This window comes from Centroberyx affinis, unplaced genomic scaffold (genome assembly GCF_046629955.1).
Source record: "Centroberyx affinis isolate AG114_WGS23_722 - 3 ecotype Tasmania unplaced genomic scaffold, CSIRO-AGI_Caff_v1 ptg001847l_1, whole genome shotgun sequence".
NCBI lineage: Eukaryota > Metazoa > Chordata > Actinopteri > Beryciformes > Berycidae > Centroberyx > Centroberyx affinis.
The window spans coordinates 53,908-71,457 of NW_027280226.1; the positions used below are offsets into that span (position 1 = coordinate 53,908).

General features: G+C 40.1%; 2 protein-coding genes across 2 annotated transcripts in view; both read left to right on the top strand.

Moving 5' to 3' along the window:
* Positions 1–3,165: 3,165 nt before the first annotated feature.
* LOC139652964 (uncharacterized) lies at positions 3,166–9,497 on the top strand. The gene is made up of 6 exons (XM_071529894.1): positions 3,166–3,276; positions 6,127–6,483; positions 6,647–6,862; positions 8,348–8,701; positions 8,965–9,185; positions 9,402–9,497. The coding sequence occupies exons 1-6, from the start codon at positions 3,222–3,224 to the stop codon at positions 9,495–9,497; spliced, it is 1,299 nt and encodes a 432-aa protein (XP_071385995.1). The 5' UTR covers positions 3,166–3,221.
* A 591-nt stretch (positions 9,498–10,088) lies between these two features.
* Positions 10,089–17,550, top strand: part of LOC139652965 (B-cell receptor CD22-like) — a 35,301-nt gene continuing 27,839 nt past the window's right edge. Inside the window, exons 1-5 of the mRNA XM_071529895.1 lie at positions 10,089–10,114; positions 11,064–11,229; positions 11,858–12,116; positions 12,968–13,237; positions 13,681–13,941. Coding sequence (XP_071385996.1) covers positions 10,089–10,114; positions 11,064–11,229; positions 11,858–12,116; positions 12,968–13,237; positions 13,681–13,941 — 982 coding nt within the window. The remainder of the gene's footprint in view (positions 10,115–11,063; positions 11,230–11,857; positions 12,117–12,967; positions 13,238–13,680; positions 13,942–17,550) is intronic.

Here is a 17,550-nt window from a genome sequence, read left to right on the forward strand (position 1 = left end):
CTTCCAACAAGTGAAAATTCCTGCCAATAGAGTGAGATAATTCCACTTGTTTCACATGCAGTCGCACCTGGTTCAGGATTTTCTAGCAAGTGTCAATATGTTGAAACAATTAAGGCAGAATAATTCTCTCCTCTAGTATGAAGAAAACGATACTAGATTGATTCAGGAAGAATGAAACAGGTTGATTTGCACTGGAAATGATGTGGAATTTAGCCAGCTGGCTAACACTAGCACATTTACAGAAATGTCGATTAATGTGTGTTGTCCTTATAAATAAATAAACAAAACAAACAAACAAACAAATTACCAAACAGATTTTTCCCACTTATAAAAATAAAAACAAATAATACTCAATAGATTATCACTTAAGATTTACATTTTTTTTTGTTATGCTGTGGAGAGTAATTGTCGCCAGTGTGTTGGACTCGATCCATAACTCTTGTCAGTAGCGGCATCGGCGCACCACGGATTCCCATTTGATCAGATGATAGAATTGCATATCTCTACGAACCAGTGATCCCTGAAAATAAACTTACATTTACATTAATTCACACCTTAATTCATGCAAAATCTCCTTTATTTCCCTTACTGTATAATTTAATATAAAATTCAGGGAGACACTTTCCATTAATAACTCATTAATAAACCATGCACAAAAGGCATGAAAAAATTCTTGATACTAACCTTACTTTTTAAAGCTATTTTATTTTTTATGGATGATTAATGTTAATGTAATCAGAAATGAAGGACATTTCAGGCCGGACATTTTTCCAAGGACCCCCTCTTAACCATAACAACGAAAAAATCATAGCCTAATAAGTTATCACAACAGTGTCACAGAATAGTACGCCTTTTCTTCAAAGCATCTACCATAGAACCTTTGTTTTACATCACATTTTTAAATTTTCTTGCCCTCACAGTAGCTTACCTTGTAAATTAATGAGATGTGTGGGCCTGTCTCTCACTACACACGTTCTCAATTCTTGGAGTGATGGATGACAGGAAGACTATAAGATCATTCTCCAAATGCAAACGTTTAACGTGCCAGTTTAGTCTTCATTGCAGTTAGAGTGGGGAATGGCGACTCTGCTCTCAATAAAGCCAAAATGTCCCATATGCAGATATGCACTTTTTAATGACGCAGCACAATTTTATCAGGTTTTTTTTAATTTTTTTTAATCAGTTTTATCAGTTATTTTGCGGACCCTCTGACCATGTGTCACCCACTGTCCTGTAGCTGGAGAGGGGCAGTGAAACTTATATGATCAAAACAGTCATCCTCATACATTCCGCCATTGTGATGAAATTAAATAGTTAAATGAAAGTAGGCTATTCCTCATATTGCTGGGCATCTCTGACCCGCAGCACCCATGTGGTTTGTTTAAGTAAGCGGAGACACGAAGCTTGAATGAAGTGAAAGCGGATATTACCATGGATGTATTAAACTAGGATATTACGAGCGCACTTCCTCATCTCTGAACAGACGAAACGAAGATGAGGGAAAAAATCGTGTGGACATGATTTGGTTATACAAACACAAAACTATAGAAAACTGTCATCCGCAACTTTGCACAGCACAGCATTGCCAGGGATGGAAACGCCAGCAAACTATTTTACCACCAGCAGACGGAACATGTGAGTAAGAGTATTGTACGTTTTTATTTTAGTTTTATCAAAAGTTTAGGTGAGTGTTCCAAATCAAAATACTTCAGTGTGATCTGCACTGTTGAAACCCCTGGCATTCCCACAGCTTTCATGTACTTTTGGCTTGTAGCACTGGGGAACATATTTCAAATGACAAATCATCATACATTATCAATCATCAAACATATTCTAAATCATCATCCATCATCATCTACATGATAATGTATAATGATTGTCCGCTTTACTTGGGGGGCACAAAGAGAAATACATAGTACTAAGATAGCAGTAAAGGAGCAAATGTACTGTAGCCACACAATATAAACATAACGACTGGTATGTTCCCTCCTTCATGCAGGGGCATGTCTAAGGGGTGGCCAGGGGTAGAAAAGGCCACACCTGAAATCTGATTGGCTACTCCAGGTGCCACCCCAAAATCCTAAATTATGATTGGCTGATGGCCATGTTAGAGGCGGGACCAACCAGCCAGCAGCTTTTTTTAATTATCTTATTTTTTCTGGTGTTACAATAAACATACCTCCAGCCATGGGGAGCAAAGACGAGACCAAATCAGGGATCTTTTTGACATAAAAAAGTATGTCTGACCAAACTGACTGGCACAGAGGTAATGTTAGTAGCCTATGTTTTTATGTGCATACAGTAGACAGTGATGTTTGAAAATGTGATGGATAATTTTGGTTATTTTCAACCTGGAATTTGTGTTCAAAATTTTATTACTTCACTGTAGAGCTTTCATACCTCCAGATAGCCGGGAGTGCTGCTGTCCAATACGCTATAAACACAAAGGGCAAACCCAATCTCCAACTGTTAAAACACGTCCTTTCAACACAACACCCACACAGCAGTGGGACCTGCCTACATCCTTCCTAAATGCCATGCTCAGTGCCACCCTGGCTTGATGATGCAAGCTGGCCTGGACACTCCACTGTTTATATGAGCATACATACTACATAATTCATTAGCAGTATAATTACTAGTAGTTACCAGAAATAATGCATAAATTGTGACATACTGATAAATTAAACGAGAAACCAGTTAACAATGTTGTTCTTGATTCATGCTTAATCCCTTATCAGCTTATTACTTAATAGTTACTAAGAAGTAGTGACTAGCTAACTAATATATCAATTGTGGTTAATCAATTATTAATATCATTAAACCGTAATGTAAAATGTTACCAATTTGTTGAATTTGATTTGTAGTATACAAATAAACAGATTTGTTAGTTTGGCCAAAAATGAAAATGTTGTCATTATCTACTCACCCTAATGAAGTTTGTATGTCCTCATAACACACAGAGTTAGCTAGTGCTGCTCCCTGTCAGCCTTCTCCATAACAGCTGAAGTGAACGGGTCCTGGTTCTTTAGTTTTTGTTCAGGGACAAGGGGAACGGTAGAGTATAAGCACAATAGCATGGACAAAACATTGTCAGCTAAATATTAGTAGAGTTGTGTTTTTGATGTGACTAACTGATATATTTCTCATGTTCTGTCCATTATCTCCCTGCTGATGTGTTTTAACGTCTCTGAAGCCTCGACAGAGAGAGGAGAGGACCAGCTATGAGTTTTACAGCGGCAGCAAGTGGATTTCTTGTCTTCCTTCTGTCTGTGCCAGGTATTGTATATTTTCATTTGCAATTTACTTACAAAGAGTGCAATGGGATAATAAGCTTACCTGTACTTGTGTTGCCTGTTCAAAAAATGTCAAGTTATCAGGTTATTACTCAGGTTATTGATCAGAAGGGTTCAAATTGCAGATCTTATTTCGCAGAGCAGACATTCCTCTCCAGAGCTGGTATATAAGTGTCCCAGCACTGCCGATCCAGAATCAGTTTTGCAGAACATGACAGTTAATAAGATGATTAAAGTAGTAGTAAGTCATAATTCTGACTTTAAAGTCAGAACTCAAATACATTTTTCACATGTGGCCCTAATCCCCTTCTGTATGTATGAAAGGTGCTATACAAATAAAGGTTACTATTATTATTATTATTATATTAATGACTTTTTTTTTTCTTCAAGCATTTCCAAAAACAAGACAATTTTTTTCCTAAATTTATTTTATTTTATTTATCCAGTCAGAGAAGTTAAATGTGCTTTACATTAAAAAGAAAAACATAGGAAAAGGCAAAAGAACAAAGTGCAAGTATAAGTAGAGGAGAGTGAGGGTGAGATAAAAACACTCCTTGTGGAGTATGGAGTATGGAGCCAGGGAGTGGCCAGTGGGAGAAATAATTTAACTTGTGGCCACAATTTACTATAACGTGCGCACAATATCAAACTCGAGCCCTCGTTTTCTTTTATTTGTCGGCACAAGATACATTTCATTACCTCGATTTGGTTTATTTGTGCGCACAAGATACTTGTTCCTTTGATTTGTGCTCTTAACCTGCGCTCCACATGTAAAACGTGAGCACGAGTTGCCAAAGCGTGCCCTTGAAATAGTGGAATCCTGCTCTCAATATAAAACGTGTGCACGTCACGAGTTTATAAAGAGTCAGTGCACATAATGGTGATTTCTTTTCAAATGTGGCATTGCCCTGGGTGTGTTAACAGTAAATAAAAAGAAAAGACAGCATGCTTTCAGAGTTGGTTGAAATCAGTAGCTTGGCTTGGAATAATTGATGTTCGATTTTAATTATGGGAACAGAATTATTTTGCGTTTAACCCTGGTTAAATTCACAGGCATAAATTGCAGGCGCTCCCTAAATGTATTCTCATTTGCTAGTAATTGGTAGATCCTTCCTGGGATCACTGCATAGTGGCGTGTAGTGTGGGATGTTTTAACCCCAGCGACAGCAGGGGCTCTATGGTTCGCATTGTCGGTGGTTCACCACTTTTGGTCACGTGGGTGAAAGTGTGCCGCAGGGAAGTAGATTACAGACTCTCAATCAGAAGACCTGAGTTTGATTCCCGGCGGGGACACTTCAACAAACGTCGTGGGGCTGTTAGACTCTTGTTTTTTCCAGTGCGGGCATGGAAGAGTGAAGAGCTCCCGCATATGTAGAACTTGAAAATAAGTTAGTAACATAGGCTAGTGAAACTTGTAAATAGTTGCCAGTCCGAAAATACATGATCAGAGGGATTCCACTGGACTGTTTTCCCCTTTACGTACCACAATCCAGTTTTGGAATGTCGTTACCATTGTTGTAAAAAGTTGTGTTAAATGCTAATATAGAGTGAAAAGGAAAAAAGGGACTACAATATTTAGTAACTGCCTTGCACACTTGTGTGCTCTGACATTTATTCGGACCATCGTCTTTGCCATCTTTGACTTCATTGTACTGTTCCAAGGGGAGCGGTAGGAACAAACAAAGGAGGATTTAAAATTAAAAAGGATTTAATCCTATTTGCACTTTTTTTCCTGAGATCTCAGGTTTATATTTTTTGTTGGATCCAATGGTACCTTACCAACCATACGTTAATGGGACTCAAAGACTGTATTCCTGTATTCCTTACTAATTGGACTGAGCCATTTGATCTTGATCTTGAGTCAATTCATTGAAATATAACGAGTATTTTTCATTGAAGAAAACTGATGAGAAAAAGACTGAGTTATTTTGAGAGATTCAAACAATACATTTTCTGTTTTTTCTCACTAAGTCGGTTGTTGTGCGTGTTATTGTGGGGTGGTCTAGTGGTCTGATCAGAACTGTACAACCTTGTAGTTCATTGCATATTTTAGATTGAAACTGTAGATTCTGAGAACAGGGTAAACAGTAGAAACTTTAGATTTCCCCCCAGAAAGGTTACATGCGCAGAAATTCTGAACAAATTTTGCGAATTAAATTAATTCCATGCGCACAGATTAAGCTTATTAGCCAAAGGAAATGTATTTTGTGTGCACGAATACAACAAAACAAGGGTTCGAATTGCATATCGTACGGACATTATAGTAAATCATGGCCTTGATATAACTTTTTTCCTCTCCCTATCCATATGTGAGCCCTTCGAATGAACAGGGGTGTCAGGGATGGTACGGGACGACGTGATGCCGTGTCTCCATCTACGGGACGATCTTATGCTCTTTCAGAAATTAGAGATGAAAGTTCTCTGCATTTTATGCTTCTTAACCACCAGAAAAATGCAACAATGTAACAGTGACAACTTCGGTTCATCACAGCCTACAATCAGTAGAGCAACCCGGCAAACACTGTGGGCACTAACAGCACCCTACAGCATCTGCAGACATAGGGATTTTCCCACCACTCATTCAAAATCATTATTCAAAATCAAACTGCATTGAAGGAACTATCTGGCTTCCCGGAGTAATCGGCATCGTTGACTGCCCCCACATAAAAGTCACTGCCTCACATGTAGATAGTACATCAACAAAAAGCAGTACTGTGGCATTAGCACCCAAGTGGTCTTTGATGCTGACTACAACATTCTCTATGTTGTCACCAGCTCTCCTCTAATGTTTTTATGAATCTGATTCTGGTTTCTGATGTGCTCTGTGTTACAGTGGTACAGGGTCAGGATGACTGGGGAGTGACTTACACTTCTACTGAGATCTGTGCCTTAAAAGGATCAACAGTGGACATACACTGCACCTACAGATACCCATACAGCTTAAACCGCCTTACTACCACAGTTGAAAAAACATTATGGTTTACTAAACAGGAGGGTGATGAATATGTGGATCTGACAACAGTCTCAGAGTATGAAGGTCGTGTGGAGTATCATGGTGATCAGAAGAACTGCAGCCTGAGAATCACAGACCTGAGAGAGACTGACTCAGCTGTGTACAAGTTCAAGTTCATAACAAACCATCCAACTGGGAGCTATACTGCTTCATCTGGAGTCAATCTCACTGTCACAGGTAACATTTTGATCGATGATTTGTTCATTCAGTTCAAAGTATAGTTCAACATATTGGAAATGCTGTTGTGTGTGTGTGTGCGTCTCTGTGTCTGTGTGTGTGTGAGAGAGAAATTAAAGTTTTAATCTCCAATGACATTTCTGTTCCATGTTCACATATCCAGGTCTCCAGGTGCAGGTGACCAGACACCGGACTTCTTATCAGGCAGACCTGGAGTGTCACAGCAGTTGTCGTCTAGCTGGGAGTCCTTCCTATGTCTGGTACAAGAATGGATGGAATATTAAGGAAGAAACTTCTTCTTATATAGCCAACTTTTATCCTGAAGACAGCTCTTCCTGTGCTGTAAAAGGATATGAGGATTTCCACTCTCCTTCAGTGTGTGAGTTTACTTCACAGTGTCACTAACAATGCCATCTGGTGCAAACTAGGGCTGTGAATCGAAAAAAAATAAATCTGAATTAATCACAGTAATCGCAATCGTAGAGTGACCAAATTAATCACTAAATCAGCAAATTAATGCAGAATGAACACAAAGGAAGTATATTTTAAATCAAATATTGTTTAATGGCATCTTTTTAATTGACTCTCCCCTGTGAACTACAGATAAGTAATTTCCATCAAAGTTCTTCCGACAAGTTTCTTTATATGCACTAATTGAAATAATAACAAAAGCTACACGTTCCAAGTGCCAGCTGAGACTTTCTGCCTAAACCTCCATCCTGTTCTTGTCCATCATTAGCCAGGATGTTTGGCTGGTCAGCCACTACAGGAAGTCAACAAATGCACAGATCCTGTACAGGCCCACAGCGCCCTCTAGAGGCTATTAACTAAGTGTGGATGACTAACTGAGGCATAGAAAGTTGTGTAAAATTGGAGCAACTGTGTTTAAAGAATAATAACATTTTTGAGGGACAACCTTCACACTACCCGACAGACAACCCTACTGATTTGTCCCTACCACCTTCCAAAGTAAACCTGTCTCCGTGGGGAGACTGTCTGATTCAGTGCAAAACTGGTCTGTGCATCGCCAAATGACAAACATGACGTGATGTGCACATTAGGTAGTCTGGTTCCAGAAGACTCCTGAATCGCGTCCCGCCCACTTTTCAGATTTTGTCGAGCGATTCAGAGTCTGGTGTTGCTCTAGTCAATGGCTTGTTCTCGCTCTGAGAAACAATCGAGCCAGTCAGCGCCTTTGCGGGAGGGAAAAATGTTTGAACCGTTCATGCAATAGTTTTGGCAGAATAGATTTTTTGAAATCACCCTCTTAACCAAAAACAATATTTTTGTGAAAATCAACCAACATTCTCAGAAAAGTTGGTAAATACGCTGGCGGCGGGATACGTCAATCACTAGTAATTGGTTAGGGGAAAATCAACCCCCCCACACACAGAAAATGGTTAACTAGGAGGCAATGTCATGCTGAATAATGGCGTAGTAACAAAATGGCCATTCAGGCTACACATTAGGTGCATTAGAGATCGATTTAGATAAATTACTGTAGCCTACTTCGACTAACCAACCTAATCAACTTTTGATTTTGCCTATGTATGGGAAACAGTTTTTAACACGTTAAACATTTCAAATTAATCACAAAATTTAACACGTTAATTTTCACAGCCCTAGTGGAAACCTTTACCTAATGTACTGTACCATGACTGCATATATTTAATATGGGTGACCCCAGTGGGAAAACAAACAAACAAACAAACAAACCCCCCACCCTGTCTGTGTTAGTGCCATGCTCTACCCATTGAGCTATACAGTAACACTGCTGCTGTCAGTTTCCCAACAAGAATACAACCTGCTCTGTATTACTGCAGTAAAAGATGCAATTCTGTTTAACAATGGCTTCATCTTTCAGGTATCCGCGGTCTAACCTGCATCATAGTGACTTACACCGACAGAAGCATCTGTGCCTTGAAGGGCTCCTCAGTGGACATTTCTTGCACATGCAACACTTACGCATATTCTGTTAAATCAAAATTCTGGTTCAGCCCCACACATAGCCATCGATGGAAGAATTCCTCACAACCTGAGGACCTTAGTGGGGACTCAGAATTTGCAGGTCGTGTTCAGCAGCTTGAAGAGAGACAACGCTGCACTCTGAGAATCACTGACCTGAGAGAGAGTGATTCAGCTGAGTATCGCTTGAAGGTCAAAACACCGTGGTTTGAATGGGGAAGTGATTTTCCTGGTACAACTCTGACTGTCGCAGGTACTGTTGAACATAAACTGATATATAAGACAGCATGGTACATTTAAATTAACTGCTAAAATTCATAGTGATTAGCCTATATGATCATCATGAATTTGTGCACTCCCAGATTCAGACATTTATTAGATAATTCATCAATTTAATTATTAATACGCCATAGTATTTAACATCTAGGAATAGTAACTGCTATTTTAACTCTGTATGTGTTTGTGGTTGAGTATTTAGTAACAAATTACATTTCTGTTCCATGTTCACATATCCAGATCTCCAGGTGCAGGTAACCAGGTTGTCAGTCCACCAGTTTTCTACCCAGGCAGAGCTGAAGTGCCACAGCAGTTGCCGTCTAGCTGGTCGTCCTTCCTACGTCTGGTACAAGAATGGACAGAAAATGAAGGAAGAAACTTCTTCTTACACAGGCTATTTTTATCCTGATGACAGCTATTCCTGTGCTGTAAAAGGACATGAGGCTTTCCGTTCTCCTTCAGTGTGTGAGTTTACTCCACAGTGTATCACTAACATAATACCATCTGATGGAAACCTTTACTTAATGTACTGTACCATGACTGCATGTGTTTAATATGGAGGTGACCCCAGTGGGAATCTGTTTGCCTCTAATATTTGCCTCTTACACATGGTCAGTTATTCAACTTTTGCACTTCATTATCAGTTTCATTCACAAGTCTGCTTCTCTAACCTTCAGGATACTGCCATCCAGTGGCGGACTGGCCATCGGGAGGACAGGGTCCCGGTGGGCCGCTTGCTTTATGGGCCGGTGGCCACAGCCACAAAGCTTTGAACTTTAAACGAGAGAGAGAGAGAGAGAGAGAGAGAGAGAGAGAGAGGGGGGTGAGTGAGGGAGAGAGTACGGATCCCCCCAAGGGTCACGGCGAGAAATATTTTTTTGCATTTCCTCGCAATATGTTTTGCGTTACCTTGCAATATTTTGCGTTCTCTTGCAATAGATTTTGCATTCTCTCGCAATACTTTTGCATTACCCCCAATACTTTTCTTCTTCCATTCCTTCTGAGCCATATGTCTATTTCCGCTCAGCTGCTCCCAGCGCAACGCCCCAGTATGGATCAGCTCATTGAATTTAACTTTGAACTGGGCATTAAGTATGCTGATATAGTATTACTGCTCAGTAGGCATGGTTATGTAATTAGTGAAAGTAAACTTAAACAAATTCTTAGATCAAGAGGTCTCTCCAGAAGAAAGATGAAGAAAGATGAAATGACGATGTTGCATGGGAATGCAAAAGTATTGCAAGGTAATGCAAAAGTATTGCGAGAGAACGCAAAGTTTATTGTGAGAGAACGCAAAACATATTGCGAGAGAACGCAAAATATTGCAAGGTAACGCAAAACATATTGCGAGCGGTGAGTGAGCGATGCCCCCACCCCTCGCGAACGGAGCGTCAGATGAGCCGATCAGCGCAATCAGACAGCAATATTTTGGAGAGAAACGTAACAAAATGGAACGGAATCCTTCCAAAAAACAAAAAGGTGGAGCAGAGAAATTGAGGGATAAAAAAATAAAGGCCTATGAAGCTGAGGCATCAAAATTACTGACCTTTTCCGTAGTGCAAGCACCAGCAGCATTTAGCAGCAGTTACTGTGCAATTTATTGCCATTTGGGCAAACAGATGTGATTATGGCTATCGATGTACATTATTAGATTATTAGTGCCGTCTAGTGTCCTTTTAAGAAAACTTCAAGTACTTCTCCCCTTTTCCAAACAGAGAGAATAATCTAGAAGGGATATCAGCACTCGTCGGGACCCCTGTAACACGAAAAGTGGTCTTAAGTAGGCTCTGCAACTTCTCCTGAAGAGTGCCCATGAAGTCACATGGCATGGATGAAGAGAACGAAGCACAACGGGATGCTGACTGCCCTTCATCAATTTAGCATAGACATAAAAAAAAAACTCCTACAAGGTGTTGATGAATTCCAGAGTTTTATGCGGTTCCTCAAAATCACGTTTTCCACCCCTGGGTATATGTATTCTTAACACCGCGGGATACGGCAGGGCGAACGTGACATAAGCTCATTAAGTTTCCTCTTACATTCATAAAACCTCTGGCACTGTGTTTCCACCGCCTTGGTGTAATCTTGAAAAACCTTACTTTACCTTCACAGCCTTGAGGTCCCGGGCAGCTCTTTGGATACGCACAAGATCCTGAAAGCACAGAAACCTTGCAATTAAAGCTCAGTGTGGGGAATCATGACTTGGTTGTGAACCCGGCGTGCGATGTGCACGCTCGATGATCGGGCCTCGGGGAAACTCAATTTTAAACAGGTCTGGAATAGTCTTTTCAATAAAGGCCGCAGTGTCACTTCCCTCACACCCTTCTGGAAACCCCCAGAGGCCTCGAAGTTGTCCAAATTCTGGTTGATCTTATCGACCTGGTCTCATGTGACGGGAGGGTTAGCTTCGGCAGCCTCTGCGGCATCCTCAAGAAATGCCACGTGGGCTTCAGTATTGTCGAGACGCTCGACAGTTTCGCCTCAATTGCCATGGTGGTTTTCTTTGTAAGGGCGTTGTTTATCTCCAACTATATTTTTTTTAGAAGACCGTGCACAGAAGCAATCTCCGAGGCTAGCTTCACTTTCGAGACTTCAGGGTCGCCATTTGTACCATCTCTAGTGTTTTCAGGTTTATTCTGTGTATTTGGCCTCCTGTGCGTGTTGTTTTGTGCTGAATCTGACATTTTGTGTTGGGCAAACACTAAACTTTTAAAAAGTAATTAAAGAGTAACTAAACCCCAAACCCAAATCTGTGAAGCCTGCCACCTAATGGTGAAAAGTAGGGTACTGTACTGGCCTTCTGCCATTGGCTGGTCTTTGTTCCAGTGATGTCATCACCTGTTATACTCTATGGAAGGTGACATCACCTGACACAAAGACCAGCCAATAGCAGATGGCCAGTGCAGTACCCTACTTTTCACCATTAGGTGTCAGGCTTCACCACATATTTGGATGGGGCGTTAATAGTTAAACAAAGTAATAGTGCTGTACTTCAAACTCTAGGTATCCATACTTTGACTTGCATCATGTGATGTAAAACTATTAACTATTAAGCATTTAAATAAGTTCCATGATAAAACACATCATCATGAAGTTAATATTGTTAATATAATTTCTTTCAGATTCTCCGAAGGTTCCCTCAGTGTTGGTGAGTCCCTCTGGTGAAATAGTGGAGGGCAGTTCAGTGAATCTGACCTGCAGCAGTGATGCCAACCCAGCAGCTACTTACACCTGGTACAAAGAGAATGGAAATCCAGACCATGAACCTTTCAGTGCAGGACCACAGCTTGACTTAGTTTCCATCCAGTCCTCTGACTCTGGAGAGTATTACTGTACAGCTGAGAATGAGCTGGGGGCAAAGAGATCAGACTCCATCTCTATTAATGTGAAATGTAAGTGAAATATAACTGGTTAAACCTGCACTAAGCAATTTCAGACCCTATGAGCAATCCTGAAACTATTGTGTGCTATATGGAGATAACACACGGGCCAGCTGCGTTGCTGTTTTCACCTCTTTTCTAAAGCTTGTCAAAACTCGGACCGACCAGTAGCTTTTTATTTTTTTTAAACTAGCTTGTCTCCTCCCACGCTGTGGCGCTCACCCCCTCCCATCCCTGAATAAAAATCTCATAATGGCGGAATCGATGAACATGTAACCTTCAGTGGGAGAAAAATCCGGTAAAGAACTTTAGATGCTGCCGCCTGCATAATTATTTACTACTAATTACTTAAAGCTACAATATGCAACTTTTCTCCTTGAGGCAGGAAGTGTATTGTTAGTCCCGCCTCCTCCCCCTCAGTTGATGTAGTTCCTGCCCCACCGGCTGTCAGTCATCTTTATGATGTCATCTCTCCTGAGGCTGAGCTAACCGGCAGTATAAAGCCTCCACAGGCGTTGAAGAAGCAGATGGAGAACGCAGCTGTTTCTGCTTCGCTAGTCTTTCTTTTCTTCCTGCTTTCCTCCATCGTTGTTGTTGCTGCTTCCTGCTCTGCGGCCGCTAGCCTCACCTTGATAGCCACAACCAGCTCGCCACTGGCCACGCCCATACGACATACCCACAGGACATTGTTTCTGCCCCGAAACATTCCAACATCATTGAAGAGGCAATTTCAGACAAATGGTGGATTTAGACATGAACACACAGGCTGAAAAAATGCATATTGTAGCTTTAAATACAGTATGTGCCATTGTTAAAAAACATCCTCATTTTATAGTTAATCCATGTTAATCCATGTCCTCCAGATGGTCCTAAGAACACTTCAGTGTCGGTGAGTCCCTCTGGTGAAATAGTGGAGGGCAGTTCAGTGACTCTGACCTGCAGCAGTGATGCCAACCCAGCAGCTACTTACACCTGGTACAAGGAGAATGGAAATCCAGACCGTAAACCTTTAAAAACAGGACCACAGCTTGACTTTGTTTCCATCCAGTCCTCCGACTCTGGAGAGTATTACTGTGCAGCTAAGAATGAGTTGGGGGGAAACAGATTTGACTCCATCTCTATTAATGTGAAATGTGAGTGAAACTACTGTAAAAGCAACAAACATCTTAAATCTGTCAACTCTTGTATTCTTTATTAACCTGGGAAATGTTTTGCTGAGCATGTATGTTTTTTCAGCTCTGCCCTGCATCACTTTCGCAACTGGGAGCTGCCCAGTACAACCACAGTGTGTGACTGTAGTTCACTGATCAGCTCCACTGCAGCACTTGGAGATGAAGTGCCTTGCTCAAGGGTACAGTGACAGCAGATGTTGAGGGACAGAAGAGCGTTAATTATTCACTGTTGCCAATAAGATTTTCCCAGCTGTTGTGGGGATTCAAACTATCAGACTTCCAGTCACAAGCTCACATCCGAATTTTCAGATGCTGCCTCCCACATATTTACTACTAATTGTTTAATGTGTCATTGTTAAAACACATCCTTATTTGATTAATCCATGTTAATCCATGTCCTCCAGATGGTCCCAAGAACACTTCAGTGTTGGTGAGTCCCTCTGGTGAAACAGTGGAGGGCAGTTCAGTGACTCTGACCTGCAGCAGTGATGCCAACCCAGCAGCTACTTACACCTGGTACAAGGAGAACCGAACACTGCATCAAGGACCGGAGGAAAGTTACAGTTTCACCTCCATCAGCTCTGAGGACAGCGGGACGTACCACTGTCAATCTGACAATCAATACGGACAGTTCAACTCTTCCTCTCTATTCATAGATGTCCAGTGTAAGTAGAAAACATTAGCAAATCTCTTTCTTTGATCAAATCTTCATCTCTATTAATCTTGTTTCTATGCTTGTTTTATTTTTCTGTAACCATGGTTTTGATTCATGTCTGCCATTTTTATTGTTTAATTTATGCCTATTGGATTTTATTTGGTATTGTCTGTAAAACTTTGCAACTTTGATTTTTAAAATGCTATATATATTTTTTTATAAACATTATTATTGGTATTACTAGTAGTAGTTGCAGTGATAGTAATGGTAATAGCAGTAATGTATATGCTAATATTATAATATAACAATTATAATAATACAAAATTCCATATTTTATTCATCAATATTAAATACTAATGCAGCCTGCTATTAATATTACTGAAATATTTTATTGAAATTGTTATTTTTTATTTTATTGAAAAATGTTACAGCTTTTTAAGTAAGCAGGGTTTGACTGATAGTGGTTTTTGAAGACTTTTGTAGACTCACTGATATTTTGTGTTGATATTCAATATCTTTAAGTATGACACTTTTTCATGCCAATGACAATAACTCAGTGTTTCCCCAGAATTTGATTCTTGTTAGGGTGGAAAAGCATTTAGACCATCATGGGACACTAAAACTCTCCACTGAAACCCAGTGAAATGAGTTACAGTTAACAGCTCTTTAAGTCAGAGTGACCCACCACACATTAGGGTTTTAAATGAAGGATTAATTTGCATAACAATAATTTAATAATTAAGTGAATAAATAAAATGTGCAAAGAAAATAAAATGTCATGACAGGTTTCCATGCTGTTTTTCTGTAGCTGTGGTCAGGAGGAACCTCCATCATATCAGAGGTGGATGACACTGACTGACTGATATCTGATATTTAATAAAAGGACAATATCAGTCATCAAATTGATATATTGATCTACCCCTCCTAGTAAGGCATATCTCATATCTGTCTATCTCCATTTCTAGGGAAAGGAACAATATATATAACTGCAGCTACTGTGACTCTCCTCGTCCTGATCCTGATCGCTGTGTTTCTCCTCTACCTGTGGATCAGGTAACAGAGTAAAAATCCATCAATTCTATCATTGCTGTTTTACTTTCTGTATTCAGGGATTTCATTTGATACAGTTTTAATGAATTTCAGTTTGTTAAATTATGTATTGGCTGACTGATCCATTCCAGGAAGAAGAAAACTCTGAACTCCACCACTGAACCGAGGGACCTACTACAGACTGTACAGGTGAGAGAGAGAGAAATAAAGAGAGAGAGAGAGAGAGAGAGAGAGAGAGAGAGAGAGAGCTAAAGGGGAAGACTGGACATTTTCCTGTCTCATCTTGTCTGTTCTCTCTCCCCATCAGTCAGACTCTGGTCCTGAGTATGAGAACCTCACTGCAGCTCAGACAGAAGCCACAGAGGAGCAGGAAGACCTGCTGTGAAGTCCAGTCAGGTTAAAAATCCGATCTCAAATCAAATTCACCCTAATTTCATTTTGTACAAATCCAGAACACGCTGTTTCAAATTTCAGATGGTGCCTGATCTCGCACGCAACCCCAATGCACCCAGTGCATCCAAAAATGTAAGATGTAATTTTGACCGCATGCATGCTGTCGCTTGCAGTTCCACATGAACCATCACAGGCATTTCAATAACCAGATTAGGAGATACAATTTTGTGGCCATTGTGGCACCTCTTATGGGTTGATTTTAAAATGCCATGGCAGACATCTTTAGTATCCTGTCATGAACAAGTATACCAAGTTTTGTGTTGATTACACCAATGGTCTTTTAGTTATGGACAGTTTTGTATTAGGCCATGGCCATTGTGAAGTTAATTTGCTTGTTGGTCCGATTTTGCTGGAAAATTGTTACAGAGTGTTTCTCAAGGCCCCCTGGCTATGTACCAAGTTTTGTATTGATAGGTGAAAAACTGAAAAAGCTTTAGGGAAAAAAATATTTTTTAAACAATACAAATTAGCAAAAAATCTTTCTAGGTGGGCTTGAACCATTAATTAGTGAACATCAATGTACTGTATATACTGTATGTGAAAAACTGTTTCATATACAGTCACTTAGCTTCATGTTTTTTTCTCATGGTTACTCAAGGCAGGTCAGCTCAGGAGAATGTGCCTCTATTCACAGCCTTATTTCACTTGAAATGGAGTAATTAAAGTGTTCATGGGTCACTGTCAGAGATGCTAAATACAGCCATAATACTGTTTTATACTGTGTAGTTACATATTTTTCAAAATCCTTTTTTATTTACAAATAAAGACAAATAAAACTCAAATCTATTCTCTTGTTCTGTCTTATTTCTCACTTTTTTCTCACGCTATTTGTCACTCAAAGGATGATCCATGTCAGTCTAATGCTTTTATATGATGCAGGATATTGAGATATGAAGATGCGTAAAAAGAGTTTATATTGAAGAAGACCTTAAAGGGTAACTAAAACCTAAACCCAAATCTGTGGTGAAGCCTGACACCTAATGGTGAAAAGTAGGGTACTGAACAGGTCATCTGCTATTGGCTGGTCTTGGTTCCAGGTGATGTCACCACCTGTTGTACTCTATAGAAGGTGACATCACCACTTTTAACCTTTATTAGTTGTGGCTTCACCACAGATTTGGGTGGGGTTTAGTTACTCTTTAACCACCTGTTGTGAAGAGCAGCACTGAGGAGGTTAATCTGCGCGGAGTGGAGGAGCTCGGTGTGCACCGTGCCAGATTGACGCCTCCTTAAAAGGGATGCCGATCTGCCGGTCTCATCCCTTTGTCAGTAGCAGTACACCGGGGTTTTTGTTTGAACCAACAAGTCGACAGTCAACTATCACCATGTCTACTCAGCAAGAATTCTGGATCTGTAAAATCCTGCAATAAAGTGTTAACCAGACCCAATGCTTTGTGCTCATTGTGCCTGACCGCACACCCACTGTATTTATCCTCCTGGAAATCAGTACAAACTTAGTCAGTCAGTCCACCAATATTTCACACCGCCATATGAGCTATTAATAGCCATGCTATCCATTTAAATTCTTTGGTGTAGCTTCTGGATGCGGGCTGGGTCGTGGTTCACTGAGTACCTAGCTATTTCAAAATAAAAGTCCACAATTTTTTCAACTTCCAGTGCCCACCATTGTGTCCATGACCATCATGTGTGCAATACACCAAAGCACTGATCTACTAAAACAGATTGATAGTAGAATTCTTTATGGCATCTCATAATGTGAAACTATAACTCACTTACTATAAATAATAATCTTATAATATAATATAGATATTATAATATTTAATATATAGTGTTGCTCTCTGATATATGAAATGTGCTCTACAAATAGTTTATTATTATTAACAATTTGAATATCATATTATTAATCAAGGTTTACATAATTCCATCCACCCTTCCATCCTTCCTTCCATCATCCATCCATCTTCTGTGGTCTACCAGAGAAGCTTGTTTAACTTTTGCCGACAAGCTCTTCACTATTCTTGCCCAGGAAGAAGTCAGCAAGACAAATTAAAGGTGCAATAAATGAAGAGTTTTACTGTTGCATGGCATAAAACATCCATAACATATCAGCAGGGGGTTGATAGGGTTGTTGATCAATACCAATGACTCAACGATT

What these genes read in the sequence shown, in the direction of transcription:
- LOC139652964 (XM_071529894.1), top strand. Translation starts at nt 3,222, where the DNA reads ATGAGTTTTACAGCGGCAGCAAGTGGATTTCTTGTCTTCCTTCTGTCT. An exon ending in CTTCCTTCTGTCTGTGCCAG is followed by an intron (nt 3,277 to 6,126) that starts GTATTGTATATT and finishes TCTGTGTTACAG; the next exon opens with TGGTACAGGGTCAGGATGAC. An exon ending in AGGCTTTCCGTTCTCCTTCA is followed by an intron (nt 9,186 to 9,401) that starts GTGTGTGAGTTT and finishes TCTAACCTTCAG; the next exon opens with GATACTGCCATCCAGTGGCG.